General features: G+C 55.9%; 1 protein-coding gene across 1 annotated transcript; it reads left to right on the top strand.

Moving 5' to 3' along the window:
• Window positions 1–3590: 3590 nt before the first annotated feature.
• On the top strand, window positions 3591–18031 carry P4HTM (prolyl 4-hydroxylase, transmembrane). The gene is made up of 9 exons (XM_040628238.1): window positions 3591–3935; window positions 4146–4227; window positions 12297–12487; window positions 13333–13429; window positions 15046–15208; window positions 15773–15958; window positions 16670–16760; window positions 16976–17099; window positions 17599–18031. The coding sequence occupies exons 1-9, from the start codon at window positions 3591–3593 to the stop codon at window positions 17817–17819; spliced, it is 1500 nt and encodes a 499-aa protein (XP_040484172.1). The 3' UTR covers window positions 17820–18031.
• The last annotated feature ends 213 nt before the right edge of the window (window positions 18032–18244 follow it).

Raw genomic sequence — 18244 nt, 5'->3', positions numbered from 1 at the left:
TGGTGTGCCGAGCCCCATACATGGCACCTGGACATACAATGGTGTGCAAAAGATCCATGGGCTCTCCCATCTCAGAGCCTCCAGAACATGGGGGACACAGATGGAATTGATCACTAGTGAATGTTTTCACTGAGGCAGCAAGGCCCAGGGTTAAAGGGTCACTTCTGTAGATAAGTGGGCAGGGTACCATGGCCTTGGCACCATACCCTTGGGGATCTTAAAAATGAACAAGAGGGCACCTGGGTAGCTCAGTTGGTTAAGCCTCACTTTGGCTCAGGTCATCATCGCTGGGATCGAGTCCTGCATTGGGCTCTCTGCTCAGCTGGGAAGCCTGCTTCTTCCTCTCCCTCTGCCTGCAGCTCCCCATGCTTGTGTGGTGTCTCTCTCTCTCTCTCTCTCTCTCTCTCAAATAAAAGAAATCTTAAAAAAAAAAAATCTTTCAAAATGAACAAGAGAAGATAGCACATTCTAGCAAAGTCTAGAGGAGGGATTTTCCATGTAGTCTACGGGCAATAATCAGAGCACTGTCCCTGTACTGGGCCCTGTTTTGGGTACAGAGGACACAGCTATTGGTCCTGACTTAGGCCAGTTTCTGTCCCCACAAGACAATCACACTAATGGTGACTGAGCACATACCCACTTAGTGGGAAATAAGGGGCGCCTGGGTGGCTCAGTAGATTAAGGGTCTGCCTTCGGCTCAGTTCAGGATCCCAGAGTCCTGGGATTGAGCCCGGCAATGGGCTCCCTGCTCAGTGGAGAGCTTGCTTCTCCCTCTGCCTGCCGCTCTCCATTTTTGTTCTCTCTCACTCTTGCTCTATCTCAAGTAAATAAAATCAAAAAAAAAAAAAAGGAAATTAGTCCAATTTTTTAATAGAAGAACAGAGCACGAGGCCCAGATGTGACAGCAATTGAGGTGGGACTTCCACCCCTGTGAGGTGAGCCAGCCTGAGGGGGGAAAAACTTTATGGCTCTTACTTTAAAAAATAATTAATTTAAAAATGGGGCACCTGCCTGGCTCAGTCGGTAGAGCATGGGACTCTTAATATCAGGGTCGTGAGTTCAAGCCCCACAGTGGGTATGGAGCCTATTTAAAAAAGAGAGAAAACCTTATGGCCCTTAGATAGCAAAAGGGCCATAGGTTTTAAAAGGCCAAGTTCTCGTTTATGATGTGGTTGAGATTCCCACAACCAACAGCAGGTGGAGCAGAACTAGACAGCATTCCACACTCCTACCCCAGTGCCTTTTGTTGTCTGGTGATGAGTTAGAGAAGAAGCTGTTGTCAGTGAGCATAAGTCACTTGCATACAGGAGATAGAAATATGGGAGAAAGGGGTTCAGAAAAATAAGGAATATGAGGATTTGTGGTGATCTAATTATAGGTATTAAAAGGCTAAAGAGGAAATGGCCTCAACATTCATTCATAGGTACCAGAAAACCATGACATTCTTGGTGAAACTGTGATTCGGTTGGTTGGTTTTTTTCACATTAAAGAACTTAGGAGAGAGAACCTGGGTGGCTCAGTCGGTTAAGTGTCTGACTTCGCCTCAGGTCATTATCCCAAGGTCCTGGGGCTGAGTCCCACATCAGTCTCCCTGCTCAGCAGGGAGCCTGCTTCTCCCACTCCCCTTGCTTCTCCCCCCTGCTCATGCTCTCTGTCAAATAAATAAAATCTTTCTAAAAATTTTTTTTAAATGAAGAACTTAGATCACAAAAAGAAAAATAGATTAATACGATTCAGGGAAAATTTACTTGTTTCGATTGTGCTATGTACTTGGAAGTTGAGAGACTTCTGAGCTAACTAGAGTGGCTTAAAGACAAGCTGCAGGAAATTCAGACACTTCTAAGTTCGTAATAGGATTTTTTTCCATTTGAATCTGAAACATTTCTTTTGTGGCAATTCTACGTATGTATGTTTGTATGTATGTGCTTTGGAATTCATTTCAGGGAGCAGGGGCCAGGCCCTTGCTGCCTCTGTCTTCACTTCCATGCACAGGGAGTCCAGTTAGCTGCAGAGTTGTCAGTTCCCACTCCATCTGAAGCAGAATACTGGACCACTGGTGGTGTTTGGTCAGCATCCCAACTTCGGCTGAGCCATAACAATTCCCATTACCCCATGGGGAGGTATCCCAATTCCGGCTGAACTATAACAATTCCCATTACCCCATGGGGAGGAGGGGTTAGAACGTTAGGACGTTTCCCCATTAGAAACGTCCATAATGTCCCCTTTGGTTGGGCAGTGTTTCTCTGTAGTATCCTAAGGAGATTGACAAGATGGTCCCTGAGGGTGGCTGGATGAGTGGAGGCACCCATGTGCTTGTGGTGAAACCTGCCATTGTGTGTAGAATCTCCAAGAGAAGGAGGTGTGCCCGCCTTTGGAGCCCCTGGCCTGCTCTGGGGAGACCAGAAAATGCAGACGCCACTTTTCTGGAAGAAAACGGGTGGGAGAGAGGCCTGTTAACAGTGTAAAGGGAAAACCACTAGTGAGACCTGACTCAGTGGCGCCGCTCTTGTCTGCCTGTCCACCTGGAGGGGTTGGCTTCTGCCCTGGGGCCTGTGCATCTCTGAGGATAATCCAGCCCCAGAAGAGCAGGGAGCATGAAAATGACCAGGCTTTGGAACGTGGCCACTGGTATGTCCTTCCACCTCCATACCTGGTGATCATCTGAGTTTCTTTCCTCTGAGCCAACTACAGCCACACCACCCTGATGCGCCCAATCTTGTCTATTTTTCTCTGAGGCAATGGTGTCTCAATTATAGAAAAGTCCTTTTCTTACAGAAAAGTGCCTTTCTCCCCCTTCCCCTGTGCCGGCTTTGAGGCAAGGAATGTTCCTGTGCACCAGAGTACCTGAATACCTGCTTGCATTCCTGCAGGTTGTTGTTAGGGGTTTGAGCTTCCTGGTGCCGGGGCTCCTCCAGGAAGCCCTCTCTGACCACTCCAGACTGGATCCCACCGTCTATGCTCATATGCGACCTTGAACCTCAGGCAGCTGCTTCTTAAGGCCTGACTCCTATAGGCCTCCAAGGCATTCTTGGCCTTCTAAGCTGGTGAGCGACAGTGCCGAAAGCTGTGGGCCCTACACCATCACATGCGCGGTCGTCGGCTTCCGCGGCGCCCCCAAACCGCCGCATTATTGAGTCATCTTTTGGCACTGCTTCGTCGCTGTCACCCCACTCCCGGGAGCGAGAAAACGCAGGCCATACTTTTCCGGGAAGAGGGAAGTGCATCTTAACCAGGGGACGGAGAAACTACTAATGGTGTTTCCTTTAACGGTGCTGCTCCTGCCTGCCTCTGCATTGGGGGCGGCGGAGGGAGTTGGCTTCTGCCCTGGGGAGTGTGCATCTCCTCCTGACAGTAGCCCACCCCGGGAAGAGAAACTTCAGCGTGGGCCGGGGTCCAGGGCGCAAGGGAGACGGAGCGCCGCGCAGGGCCGGGCGCGGGCGGCGCCGGCTGGTGCAGCATCCCCAGGCACGGTCGCCTAGAGACCGCGGCGCGCGCAGGCTACGCGGCGGTTGTCCAGGCGACGGCGCGGCGCGGCGCGGCGCGGGCCTCCCCGCGGCCCCTCCCTTGGGCGTGCGCGCGACCTGGGCGCCATGGCGGCGGCGGCGGCGACGGCGGCGGCGGCCCCGAGGCCGGAGGCCGCGAGTCCGCAGTGGGCGCCGCCTGGACACGAGCGAGCCCGGGACGCGGCCGGGCTGGGCGACTGCGAGGACGCGCCGGTCCGGCCGCTGTGCAAGCCCCGCGGCATCTGCTCGCGCGCCTACTTCCTGGTGCTGATGGTGTTTGTGCACCTGTACCTGGGCAACGTGCTGGCGCTGCTGCTCTTCGTGCATTACAGTAACGGCGACGAGAGCAGCGACCCCGGGCCCCAGCGCCGCGCCCAGGGCCCCGGGCCCGCGCCGACCCTGGGTCCCCTCACCCGGCTCGAGGGCATCAAGGTGAGGACCCCCGTCTCGCCGCGCTCCAGGCCCTGCACGGCAAGCCCGTGACGGCCGCCGCGCAGCCCACGACCTCCACGCTGCTCTCTGCGTCGTCTGCCCCGCGCGCACCCCTCGCTCGGCTCGTCGCGCTCCGGGCCCGGGCGCCTGTACCCTCCTCGGGCGGCGCGGCCTGGGGCCCGAGCTGCCCGCGGTGCCCCTTTCCCTTAGGTGGGGTACGAGCGTAAGGTCCAGCTGGTCGCCGACAGGGATCACTTCATCCGAACCCTCAGCCTCAAGCCGCTGCTCTTCGGTAAGTTAGCTGGGTGCTCCTGGGAAGGGCCAGGGGCTGCTGTCTGGGGGCGCCTACAGGCTCGTTTTGGCCACGTGACTTCTGTTTTGAAAATGGCTGCTTCAGAGTAGCTCTTTTATCACCCAAAGGTTTCCCAAACTGAAGTACCAACCCCCACCTCTATAATAGGGTCACAGGGTGACCTTTCTACACACCCCTCTCTGACCCCTACTCTGGCAGCTGATCCTTCCATTACAGGGCTGGGCAATGTGACCCTGAAGCAATTGTCTAAACACTTCATTGAAACCATCTTTGGACACTTCCTGCCATCATTAATTCTGTCACATTCTAGAATTGGGGGAGGGTGGGAGAGACTGATAACCAGGTCCTAACTGATCTCTGGGCCTCTGAGGAGGAATCTCACTCCCAAAGTGGATCTCGTGGTCCCCTGAGGGTTCTTAGGATGGAGTTGTGTTCAGCCATAAGTAGGCAAAACCTTCCAGCATGACCTCATTTGGAGCCAGCATTATAAGCTCACATTTTCTGAGCTCTGGTTACGTGGTAGGCTTCACGTGATCATTTCAATTAATTCTTACAACCCCTATGTGAGTGGGTGTGGATCCCACCCTCAGGTCACTGGGTGGGAAAGTGAGACACAGAGAGCTTCGATTGTTGGCCAGACGCATACAGCTAGATTAGGGGAGAAGCTAGGATTAGAACCCAGGTAGCCTGCCTCTAGAGCTGTACTCTATAGCCAACATGCTAGCTGAGAAGGCTCTTGAAGTCCTTCAGAGACCACCAGTGTCAACTAGTCTGGGTTCCCCAGACTCATGACCTTGCCCAGGATAGGTCTGCCCACCTAGCCCTGGGTACCCAGTCTCAGTAACACACTTACCTGCAGACCTGGGGCTGTTCCTGCCTGTTGGAGGATGGTGTGGGTTAGGGGCTTTAAGGAGGGGGCTGGGGACCAAAGCAGAGCATCTGAGCACATGCTATTACCCCTGGGGCAGAGGGCCCTGGTTGAGAATTATGCCGAGACCTATGAGAATGATTTCACATGCATGCAGTGTAAGGGGAAATAGGTTATATCTGTCCTGTTGTGGGAGGAGCCCTAAAAGGTTATTGTTGCTATTATTATTATTACTGCATAAGATTGAAGACTGTGCCAAGCACTATTTTAAGTGCTGGGAACACAGCATTGAACAAAATAGGAAACAAACAAACCAAAACAACAACAACACACATGCATACCTAAAGCTGACATTCAAATAAGGAGACAGACAATAAACAAATATATGTGAGATGTAGATGGTGATAAATGATTGCAGAAAAATAAGGCAGAATTTCAACTGGGCTTGAAACTCTTAATAGGGTGACCAAGGTAGGCCTCCCTGTGAAAGGTATTTGAACTAGGAGCTATGGGATCAAGCCAGGGGGCTGTCAAGAAAGGGTGATCCAGGCAAAGGGAACAACCTCACCCCTTTACTGCTACACTGCCGTGAACAGGCATGTCTGAAGGGGTTGTATTCTCAGCCTTCTTGGGACCTGTATGTTCTTAATTCAGATGTATGTCAAATTAAATGAACCATGACCCATAACTGTATCCCTCACCCCCTAACAATGCAGCTGTTGCATCAAAGTCCTACAAAGCAGAGAATGAGAAATCCAAACCCCATAAAGTATAGAAAGCAGGAGAGATCTGATGCAAGATAAACTGGTTCTGGTTAAGCCATCAGATGGGTCTATGTATCTGCAAATTACAAAGGGCATGGCTGGGAGAATTGAACCGCTGCAGCAAGAACCTTCAGCTGTGGCCCCCATTTTCTCCCAACTCTTACATGGACTTTGAGTCTGCTGGTGGATGGTGTCCCAGGTTTTACCCAGGAAGTCCTGGGGCTTGCTCCTTGGTAAATGAGGTGAGCCACGTGAAGAAGAGATCAGTGATTATAGGAAGTCCACTTGTGAGGCAGGGAAAGCACAGGGAAGAGGATGTCAGAGGGGGGGCAGCTATTGAATGCTATGGTGTTGGATGGATCCAAAGAAGGAAGCCTTACCTCAAGAAGAAGCAGTGTCTGTCTTCTGTACCTGCCCGTTTATTCATCTACTGTCACCCCAAAAAGGCAGGAGGGCCCAAGGAGAATGGGCCTGCTGTGGGCTCTGCCACCTCTGCCTTGCTGCTCTTGGCTCCAAACCTGTGACCTTCAGCCCCAGGGACCCAACATGCCAGGGTTTGAGGGGTGGTTATTCAGGATGTAAGCTGGGGCAAGGGGATTGGGTTCTACCCCGGAGTGCCCCCATCTCCAGGGGAGGGAGCCCCACCACTTCATGGGGAAGACCCCATGCAACCTCCAGTCTTTCCCTCTGGGAAACATTTCCCTGTTTCGCACCTTTGTCCCTAGAGACCTGGGGCAAGTGGGACCTGGACCACCAAGGCCCCCACTCTAAGCTCTTGACATAATACCTACTTGACTGTGGTAGGCATTTCACAAGGATTTGGACCATCAGAAGTCAGCTGAGGACTTCGTCCTGTTCAGTTCAGAAGGGAGGTGTTCCAGTTTTGAGTCATTGTCATCTCTCTGGGGACACTGCCGCCTTTCACGTGACTCACCTCTTCCTCCATCCCACCCCACCCCCATTCTGTGTCTAAACAGCAGATCAGTCTTACTACCCCCTTCCTTAAAAGTCTCCGAGATTCCCATTTCACCTCTAAGTGTCCCTTGGTGGTGCCCTCATCTCCTGCTGTGCCTTCCTCACTCCGTGCTGTCCCCAAGCTCATGCTGCCTTGGGGCCTTTGTACTTCCTGTGCCCTCCACCAGAAAGCTCAGACCTGGCTCTTCCCACAGAGGTGCCTTCTGCTCCATTGGGCCTCTGCGCACACACCCCCTCCTCAGAGACCTCTCTTGACCTCAAACTGGTTTTAAGAGGTTCCCAGACACCCTTGGATCAGCCTGCTTGGTTTTCTTCTCTGCACTTAGCATCACTGGAGACTGTCTTCTGTATTTACTTGTCATTCATACTTCTGCCCCTAAAAGTGAGCTGCATGTGGGAGAGGCCTGATTCGTGCTGGCTGTGCAGTCAGCAGCCAGAGTTGTGTCTATTGTTGGGCATTACTGGCTGGCTGGAGGGGTTTACTGGGCACTCAGCCAGACCAGCACCTGTCTGCTTACTCAGAGTGACGTCCCACCATTCTGGCAGGTCCCCCCTGATTTGGCATTCCCTTCAAGAGCAGCAGGGGGCGCTTCCAGAAGGCCAACAAGAGTTTTATCCCATTTTCTTAACTATTTAAGGTAAATGAGTAATTGACACCAGTACACAAAACAATTTATCTTAAAACCATGCCCGCTTCATCATAGGATTTCCAAGTCAGCTCAAGAAAACAATTAGGCAGTTACTTAAGAAACTGTATTCTTGACAAACGCTGGAGGCCCAGAAATAGGGAAAAAACTGTGTGTATGTAAGTCCAGGTTTGTAAGCAGCTTAATGCAGTTTTCTGTATGGACTTCTCCCCACCCCGTGTGCTTTTCCACGGGGCTGCAGCTTGGTGAAACTGTGGGCTCAGTAAAGGTTGGGCAGATAAAATTGAGTCTGTGTGGGGCTTGACAAGCAGCATCCTGCCCAGGATGAGTATAGCCTGAGGCTTTGCACCTGCCCTGAGACAGCTTGGGCTGCCGGGGTTTGTGGGCAATAGCCAGGCTGTCATCCCAGGCCTGGGAAGGACAGAAAGGTGGTCTTGCCTACCCAGCACACACTCCCCTGCCAGGGAGCCAGCCTCCTTCGTGTCCGGGCAGAACACTGCAGTTCAGGAAGGGGCCCCTTAGCTGTGGCCACAGAAGTGGGCTTCTGCCCTGCTTGGGTCCTTCCTGAGATTTCTCTGGACTCTGGTCTGCAAATATCCATGAAGGGCAACAGCTAGAGGGTTTTATGTGTGTCCAGGGCAGCACGGGCTTTGTGTGGCTGGCTGCTGCCGAGGCTGTGGCAGGCTCCCCCTGCCTGTATGAACCCCTATTCTGGGCACTGGTGATGGTTCCACCTGCGCATGGCCAGCTGCAGATTCCGGTGGCCTTGGCTCCAGACATAGGCTGTGGTTACCAGCAGCCGAGGGCCCTGCACCTCCCCGCTTAGCACGTAGGTCCCAGTGTGCCTTCCTCGCAAGAGGTTGTGCACGCACGTGGCATCCAGCTGCAGCCATCGACGCAGAGTAGGGGCCAGTTCCACGGCCGGCAGTGGGCCTGCCTTCAGCACCTCTAGCCGCGAGTCCAGGTGGCAGTCTGAGAGACCAGAGGCTGACCCGTTGCATCGGGAGAGCCTAACCTTCACTGCTGAATGGGATCAGAGGAGTGGGGTGATGCGCAGGGCCTCTAGGAGTACCCCCATCCCCTCCACCTGGTGAGCCACACCCTCTTTGATGCTCTACTCTTCAGCCCTAGAGAAGGGCTGAAGTCCTGGCTGCCACCCTCCTAGGCAGATTTGTTTGGTGTGTTCTTTTAGCAATGCCACTCTTATTAAAGGCATTTATTTCGTAGCTCTAACCAGGTATAGCATTTGAGTGTCCCCTCTTTCATTTTTCTTACACCGAGCTGGGAGCTGGGATGGAGGCACTTGTGAGGTGGGTGTAAGGGGTGCTGGACGCTAGGGGCTCACCAAAGTCGCTGGCACAGAGCACGTCCAGGACCTCGTTGGACGAGCGGGCGTCCTGCAACTCACAGTCCCTGCAGCTGGCGCGCGGTACTGGGGGAAGGGGCCGAGTGAGGCTCCGCCGGGAGCGAGTGGGGGAGGGGCCACCAGCGCCGGAGGGGGGGGTTGGGCCCTCCCTCTGGCCCCTTGTTCATCCTTTCTGAGACCCGCTGCTGTGGCCGGTCCCTTGTCTCCCCTACCAGGGAGACCTGTGTACTTGGCCCTGCGGGCAGTAGCTTGGGAGGGTGGGGCGCTGCCCGTGGGCCGGGGCTGGGAGCCGTGCGGGAACTCACGTGGGCGGCCCAGGCGGGAGCCGTTGGAGACAGCCGCGACGCAGAGGCCGTGGCCGGCGGGGAAGCGGCCGCAGTGCAGGATGGCAGGCCAGGGGTAGCCGTAGCAGGCCATGATGGGCGCACAGCTGGCCTGCACGGCCTCACACAGGCTGCGGCACGGGTAGATGACCCTGCGGGGTGGGTGGGGGGGGGGAGGATGGAAGGAACGGGGCGAGGGGGCGCTCAGGACCCTGCTTCCTGGGCTCCGGGCTGGGCCCCCCTCCATTCCTCCCCTGCCCCTATCCCTCCGCCCTCCGCCCCCCGCCCCCCGCAGCTCCCAGTACAGAGCACAGCGAGGGACTGCGCGGTTGCTGGGCAACGACACCTGGTCACCTAGCAACGGCTCTCAGCCGGGCGTGCCGGGCTTGGGTCTTACAGCCCCCACCGTCCTCACGTGGCCCGGGCTGCTTTCCAGCTTTCCAGCGCACCTCCCCCTCCAGCTGGGGCGAACGTCCAGTGCCGCGGAGAGGGGTGTATACAAAGGGCCTTGCACTCTGGGCCTTCACTCCCCATCTTGAAGGGAGAAAGCAGGGCCCTCCCTCTTGTCCTGAAAGGCCTGCGGGAGACTGCAGGTTCTGGCCAGGGCTGGGTTGGCAAAGAGCAGAGGCCGGATCATTGGATTTTGAAAGAACCCATTCTTGGTGCCACTGGCATGGTCACCCTGAGGTTCTGGCAAGGTCCTTCAGTCTGCAAAGGAGGAACTCAAGGAGCTGTTTTTCACGGGGTAGGTTAGGCTGGGGAAGAGGACTCAGCCTTGCGATCTCTGGACTCAGAGAAAAGGCGCTCGATTGAGCTCCATCTCTTGCCAGGATCTCTTGGGCAGACAGCTTCCACACTTCACCGGAGAGGGGCTTCCAGCCCCCCAGCCCAAAGCGGCCTACCCATTTGCCATACCTTGACATTGAAGAGCCCTTGATGCCAAGGGTGCTCACCATTGGTGGTCCCCTGCCTATGTCTCCTCTGTCCCATGGGCACCTGCTCCCCTGGGCCAGGAACACCCTGACAAGACAATCCTTCATTTCCCTCCCCACCCTTGTCGGCACCCAGCACTGAGAGGTACGTGGCAATGGTTAGTGAACAGGCCCTGGCAGAGGAAAGTGCCTCCCCCCACACACACCTAGGAGCCCCTGCCCTACCTGTCGAGGCACACAGGGGCAAAGAGGGAGCAGAGGAAGAGGCGGGCATCAGGGTGGCACTCCCTGGCCAGCAGGGGTAGCCAGCTGACTGACTGCTGGAGAGCCTCGGCTGCTGTATCATGATCCAGCAAGTTGGGCAGCCGCATCTCTGTGTAGCCGATGTCGTGGCACAGTGCCATGGCTTGGGGAATGGGCATGCACCGTGTGGGGCCCCAGGGAGCCCCTGCTCCGCTGTCACCCCACAGCACCACTAGTGCCACTAACAGCCACAGCCCTTGATCCATCACCTGCTTTGTCTGCCTTGTTCTTAATGGGCTGAAGCTGAGGCCTTTATAGGTCTGTGCCCACACCCCAGGAGCCAGTGTTTGTGCAGGTCCCAGGTGCTGGGACCCATCTGGTTAGGCCCCAATGTGTCGGCCTGGGCCATTTGCATTTGATTAGCACGCTGCAGGGAACTGTAGAGGTCGGTGGCATCTTTGGGCCTGCGGATTACCAGCACTTAATAAACTGAAGAAACCTGGGCCTGTGTTTTTTCTTTTTCTGGTTTACTGTTCTTGTTTGTTTATCTAGTTTTTAAGCTACCAGGAGGTGACTGTTGAATAGCAGCTCCGTCTAACCCATTGTCCGGAGCTGCGCCCCCCCGCCCCCCCGCAGTGGAGGGCTCACACCCTTTATGGGTTTGCTGGGTGGGGGGTCAAGCAGGCCTGGGTAGGGGCCTTTATCCTGCCCTCAGTGTCCTCACCTCTGGGTCATCTATCTAGGGAAGCTGAATTTGGTCGTGAGCGTGGACTCGAGTACAGCAGCCCGGGAGGCTCTGGGCTAGTTGCTCATGTCTCTGCCTGTTATGCGTCATGGATGAGAAAGGCAAATTGAAGGGGCCCGGCTTCCTAGGATGAGAATGGGGATTAAGGAGTTGATGACGTGCTTAGGACAGGGCACAGAACTGTACCACCTAAGCGTGATTTGCTGTGATAACCACTAAAACCCTTCCAGTCCTGGCTCTGAGCAGCCATTTTCCTTCCTCTTGGCAATGCCTGGAACTTAATGCCAGGAGTATAGCCCAGAGAGGTGGTAGACCGCTCTGCAGTTCTGAGGGGTCACTGTGGCAGCAGGGTCCTGCCTCCAGCCAGTTCCCCTGTGGGCCTCTTGGTCCCCTTCTAAGGAAGTCCTCTCCTCCAGAAACGACGGAAGGAAACAGGGCCCACGCTCCTGTCTACAAGTGCCTGGGGCCACTGGGATGTGGGCTCCGCAGGTGTGAGACTCACTTTCCAGCTTGACCAAGCTGCTTGTGCAGCTGGTGTGGGGGCATCCAGCCACTGAAGCCAGGCCCCAAGCCTGCCTGGCCTTTACTCGGACTTAGAAAGCAAAGGACACCCGGGACATCTTCTCAAAGCATCTGCTAAAAACCTAAGAGACCCCACTGACGGACATGCCGGCACTGGGCAACTCAGCCTGGGCAGATGGTCGGCGCCCACTTGTGCAGGAGAGTGGAGGGCAAGGACTGGCCTACGGCACTGAAGGTTTTACACTTTGTTTTTATTTGAACAATGCTGGAAAGCAAAAATGAAAACAAAACACAGTCACCATCACCCCACTTTCAAGTATGTACCCAATCAAAAGTGGAGGTCAACCCTCTGGCCTTCAGTCCCACCCCAAGGTGGGCGAGCCCCTGCTCAGCATAGCTCTAGCAAGCTTCCCTTGGCTCCCCTGGGAAATGTGTGCTCTCAGCATCAAAGAAAAAAGCCCCACATTCTGAATGCTGGCCAGCCTTTGCAGGACAACTCAATCCTGGGGTCAGAGTCCAGAGTAGAGGTAAAGAGGTGTGTGAAGTCCTGACCTGGCGACCACCAGGGGACAGGAGTACCTAGGAGCTCTGCAGAGAGGAAGGTACTGCTTGCATCAGTGCCCTGGCTCAGTCCTTGGCCTCACCCACCTCCTCTTCTGGCAGAAATCCCTGGCTTCCTGAGTGACGAGGAGTGTCGGCTCATCATCCAGCTGGCCCAGATGAAGGGGTTACAGCGCAGCCAGATTCTGCCCACTGAAGAATACGAGGAAGCGATGGGCACAATGCAGGTCAGCCAGCTAGACCTCTTCCGGCTGCTGGACCAGAACCGTGATGGTCGCCTGCAGCTCCGTGAGGTTGGGATCCTGGGGCCTGGAGTAGGCCCAGGGTGGGAGTGCCTAGAATTGTCTTTCTGGTGGCCTGCTCAGCCCTGGCCCCAAGAGTCAGTTGCCATCTCAGATCAGCTTGGGCATGCCCAGTTCCAGGGGCCCCTTCTCCTTCCCTGGAGAGCCCCTTGCTGCCTTAGGATTCCCAGAAGGTGGCAGGAGAATCCCCCTGGGGGTGATGACATTCATTACCACAATTCCTGGGTGGTGTGCCATCCGTGGTATGGATTCGTGGCTGCCATGGCTGGGGACCGTACAGAACTCATGGTGGAGGGGGTGGCAGGTCGGAGGGTAGCCAGAAGTCTGCATCTCTCTTTTACGTGTCTCTCACGTAGGTCTTGGCAGGGTGTAGGGTCCCTTGCCTATACAGAGTGCCCCACTGAGCCTGGTCTTCTTGACAAGCCTGGTAGTCATGCCCTGGCCAGGCCTCCCCTTGGTGCCTGTACCCTGTTTGCACCGAGGCCTTGGCCTCCCCCATCTAACCTGGAGTATCTGGGTGGGTCACAGTCCTGTGCTTCATTCTGCCTCCAGCCAGCTGACAGTGCTGGCCATGAAGGCCACAGTCCCAACAGGGCCAGGAACGCCTATGGCCCACAGGTCTCCTAGCTGTCTTCCTGGCCACCTCCCCAGATGCCTGTGGGCCTCTCTGCCTACCCTCCCTTCAGCTCAGGGACCTCGGGCTCTGTCCCGGGTCCTCACCCATTACCCCATCACCTGAACCCTTAGCCCTTACAGCAAGAACTGGGCGGCTGGCTATGCTCTGGTGGCCCTCCATCACTGGCGCCACTCCACTGAGGGACCATCTTGTGCTTTAGGTCCTGGCCCAGACTCGCTTGGGAAATGGACGGTGGATGACTCCAGAGAACATTCAGGAGATGTACTCTGCGATCAAGGCTGACCCTGATGGTGATGGTGAGCTCATACCTCGCCACAGTTCTGTTCCTGTGAGCCTCCTGTCCCCTGTGTACCCAGCTTCTAGAGTAGCCAGAGATGAGGAGGTGAGGATTCAGCCTGGCCCTCACTCCTGGGCAGTAGGCTGGCTCCTCCCATTCGCCTTGGGGACAGTCTAGAGGGCAGTTCTTGGAGGCCCTTTTGACCTTGACAGGCGGAGTCTGGGGTCCAGGAGGGGAATTACTGGCAGTGTAGGTACCGCAGGAGTAGAAGGCCGGTGAGGCCAGCTGGAGCTTGGCTGTTGCCCCTGCTCCGTCTGCCTCTCTCCAGCCAGGCACGGGGTCTTCCCCAGAAGACACCCTCTCTGGTCTAACTAAGATCTTGCTTGCCTTCCTTTTGCTCACCTAGAGTCATGCTAACTGCTGGGGGTGGTTTGGGTAGGGGAGCTGTCATGCAAGTGCCCCACCCCCCTTTGGTAATAACTCCCAGGGCGTTACTGAGGTGAGGTCATCACTCACATGCCCAAATTCTGGGCGAAATGGGGAAGGTACAACAGTGAAATAGGACTCGGAAGAATGGTCCCATGGCTGGTGAACCCAGAGGGAAGGATCTGACCAAGACCTGTGGCTGGAGGGGCATCGTGCTGCTCCTGCTCGTATGAACAGAGCCCGTGACTGGCCTCCAGGCCTTGAGTGTTCCCCACCCTCAGAGAAACCTGGGCCAAACAATAGAAGGCTTCTCCCTTAGGAGTACCTGAGTGGCTGAGTTGGTTAAGCGTCAGACTCTTGATCTCAGTCCAGGTTTTGATATCAGGGTGGTGAGTTCCAGCCCCATGTTGGGCTCCACGCTGGGCATGGAGCCTACTTAAAAGAAAGAAAGAAAAGAAAGAGAAAGAGAGAAAGAAAGAAGAAAGGGAGTGAGGGAGAGAGAAAGAGAGATAGAAGAAGGAAGGTAGGTTTCTCCCTTGGTTCAGCCAGGATAACATGGACACCAGCTACTCTTCCAGAACCCCAGGAAAGTGGAGCTCCTGCTTTGTGGGTTGGGCAGGCACAGGGGAGAGTGTTCTCATTTGGGAGAGTGGCCTAGCTTTCTTTGTTGAGGTTGACTGCTAACTCAGCAGGCAGGACTGGCTAGATAGATAGATATATTCCATTCAGGATGGGACCTGAGATCATAAGGGAACTCCTCCTGGGCACCAGCCCTGGATTAAACCTAACAGCGTGGAAGGCCCTGGATGGAACCCAGCACTGACTGCTCTTTCTTCACCCTCTGTAGGACCAGAAGGTAGCCACCACGTGCTTTAGAGTCAGGCTGAAGGGCCAGGGGCAGTCCTTGGGGGACTTGGCCATATGGTTCAAGCTTCCCTTGGTCACTCAGCTCTGGCCCTAGTAGGGGTTGGGCTCCTTCTTTTGGGGGACCAAATCCGGCTTTAAACTGAGGAAGTGAACTTCCCCAGGTCTTCCTGTAGGGCCTGATGTGGCAGAAGCCAGGTTCATCTGACCCAAGAGTCCAGGTTGGGGGACAGGTGCACGTGGTCCCCCAGTGGCTGAGGCCAGGGAGAGGTAGGATGGTGCAGCCTGCTGCCGTGACCTCCTCACAGGGGCTTGGGGGGCACTGATGATGGGTGCCCTGCGCAGGAGTGCTGAGCCTGCAGGAGTTCTCCGACATGGACCTTCGGGACTTCCACAAGTACATGAGGAGCCACAAGGCGGCGTCCAGCGAGCTGGTGCGGAACAGCCACCACACATGGCTCTACCAGGGTGAAGGTGCCCACCACGTCATGCGTGCCATCCGCCAGAGGTGAGCCCCTCAGCAGGAGCAGGCCACGGGGGGCTCTCACAGAAGTTCTTGGCTGGGGCCAAGAGGACAGGCTTGATTAGCCAACTCAGAATTAAGTTCTACTTGTTAGACCGGGATTAGGACCCATTAAAAGACAGGCAATTAACAAAGGCAAATTACCCCTCATTGTGGGCAAACAATATACATTTGGGATTAGAAATAGATTGGAATGTTTGTGTTTTGCTAGTTAGAGAAATGACTTCTTATCTCTGTCCACAGGACCCCCTGCCCCTGAGCAGCCAGGGGTTTTAGATAAGCAACCTCCTTCCTGGAGGGAGTGACCCCCGCTCCCAATTTAGTGGAAATCTCATCTTCCCCACCCAGCGTGGTGTCTGGCATCCAGGGAGAAGTGCTCATGAGTAACCCCTTCCTGTTCCTGCAGGGCCAGTCTGGTCGGGGGTTGGAGGGCCTCAGGGTTTCCAGGGGAGGTGGGCAGGGGCAGAGCTTGTGGCAGGTCCGGGGTCTGGCTTCTTCAGGGTGCCACCTTGCATGGGACTGCCCAGCTGAATGCCTGCTGCCCACCAGGGTGCTACGCCTCACCCGCCTGTCACCTGAAATCGTGGAGCTCAGCGAGCCACTGCAGGTTGTGCGGTATGGCGAGGGAGGCCACTACCATGCCCATGTGGACAGCGGGCCTGTGTACCCAGAGACCATCTGCTCCCATACCAAGCTGGTAGCCAATGAGTCTGTACCCTTCGAGACCTCCTGCCGGCAAGTACCTCCCACCCGGGGTGGCCTTCAACTCCCAGACCAGGCATTCCCATGACATAAACACAGCCCTGCCCTAACGGTATGCCCCCTGTATGGGGCCAGGAGAGCACTGGGCCGTCCTGATTGAGGATACCCCATCTCTCTCCCCAGTTTGTTTACCAAGTGGCAGGAAAGGGGTGGCCATCTTGTCTTAGTGGCCAAACTAAGGTACCTACAGATGCTGAAACTTGTCCCCAGAGTGCTGAGGCAAGGCTGGGTCTCTAGCTTTTTTGGCGCCCCCCTCCCCTGGATCTCAATTCTCCTCCACTGCTGGAGGCTTCACCTTCTCCTTTTGAAGCTGTGTGCCCCTCCCCTGCTCAGGCACAGAGGCAGGTCTCTTCTCTTCGTGTGACTGCTCTGGGTCAGCCCCTTCTACTCCCAGCCAGCCCTCCTGCAGGATTGTGCTGCTTCTGCTAGCCTACCTTTCCCAGCCAGCCACGTAATTTAGCTAAGTGCACCTGTGATCTTGGTCACACAAAACATCATGACACAAAGAAAGAGACTGGATTTGCGGGAGGAAGGACAGGCTAGGGACATCTTGGCATTGACTTGCAGTGTTGTCACTCATCTCAGCCTGCCCTTCTGGCCCTTGGGAACCTGGGCAGCTTATCCTGCCCACAGGTCAGCCCGTGGGAGTGTCCACAGCTGCTCAGTGGGCCCCCTGCTTTACAGCTACATGACGGTACTGTTTTATTTGAACAACGTCACCGGTGGGGGCGAGACTGTCTTCCCTGTAGCCGACAACAGAACCTACGATGAAATGGTAAGGGCCAACCAGGCTGTTACTCTGGTGGGATGGCAGGGCCTTGGGCAGTCATAGTATATACCCCTCCAAACTTGGGATGACGGGCCCAAGTGATCCCTTGGGCCTTGGGCACTTCTGACTGGTTTTTCTCTGGCCACTTTTGGCTGCCTGGCCTTGGCTCTTGGCCATACAGTGGGGGAGGTTTGAAAACCCCACCATCCTGCTGCCTACAGAGTCTGATTCAGGATGATGTTGATCTCCGTGACACTCGGAGGCACTGTGACAAGGGGAACCTGCGTGTCAAGCCCCGGCAGGGCACAGCAGTCTTCTGGTACAACTACCTGCCTGATGGACAAGGTGAGGGCCTGTAATCAGGCCAAGGGTGCCTTGAGGGAAGCTTCCCTTTATCTAGCCCAGATGGCCACCCCGGTGGGATGTTTCCGGCACCGCTACAAATGTTTTTCTGCCCCTGGTGTACCGCAAAGATCATCCTCAGTGACTTTAGCGGCCTGCACCTGTGTAGCCTCCTGGGTTATCTAGACCCCTGTGATTGATTCCACAATGCTCCAGCCTTCCAGCTCACTGGGGCTGGGGACACATCTGTCACCAACCCAGGCTGCGGACAGGGCTGGCAGCAATAAAGCTGGTTTCAGAAGACCATTAGTGTTGTCAGTGCATTAGTTGGAGAGAGATGCTGAACCCCCAAGGAGGTTGTGGGGCCGGATTTTGCCACCTATGTGTGCACAGCTGGGCCCACCCTGGCCATGCCCTTGGCCTGTATGAGGTCAAGCTCAGGTCAGCGCAGCCCAGAGTCCCTCTGGTCATCTCCCTTGCTCACACCTTCCTCCTCTCCTAGGTTGGGTGGGCGACGTGGACGACTACTCGCTGCACGGGGGCTGCCTGGTCACAAGCGGCACTAAGTGGATTGCCAACAACTGGATCAATGTGGACCCCAGCCGGGCGCGGCAGGCGCTATTCCAGCAGGAGATGGCGCGCCTGGCCCGCGAAGGTGGCACTGACTCCCAGCCGGAGTGGGCCTTGGACCGGGCCTACCGCGACGCGCGCGTGGAGCTCTGAGGGGAGTGCCAGCCTCAGCCCCCAGCCCCAGGCCGCCCGCCGCCCCGGGTCGGGGGACCTGCCTTCCCCCTGTCCAGATGCAGGCCAAAGGCCTGGCCGATGTCTTGCCCCATACCCGCCTCCAGCCGCGATTAGGGCACAGTTCCTATATTCGTGTTATTTATTGTGTACAGATCCATGCTGCCCCCTCAAATAAAACTATACGGCTTTGAGCCGCCGGGCCGAAAAGCCGCAGGTGGGGTTGGGGGGAGGTAGATCGGGCCATTAGGAGCCCGCCGCTGCGCTCGGCAAGCGTTACGTCAGAGGGAGGGGCGAGGACGGTCTCGCCAATGACGAGCAGGATTTCGTGGGGCGAAGGGTCTTGATTGGACATCGGCAGCGGGCGACCCTGGGCTCCGCTACCTGTTGCTAAGGCCCCTGCAGAT

This window comes from Ursus maritimus, unplaced genomic scaffold, assembly GCF_017311325.1.
Source record: "Ursus maritimus isolate PB19 unplaced genomic scaffold, ASM1731132v1 scaffold_14, whole genome shotgun sequence".
Lineage (NCBI taxonomy): Eukaryota > Metazoa > Chordata > Mammalia > Carnivora > Ursidae > Ursus > Ursus maritimus.
Note: the sequence above shows the minus strand (reverse complement) of the source record. Positions and strands in the feature narration are given on the sequence as shown.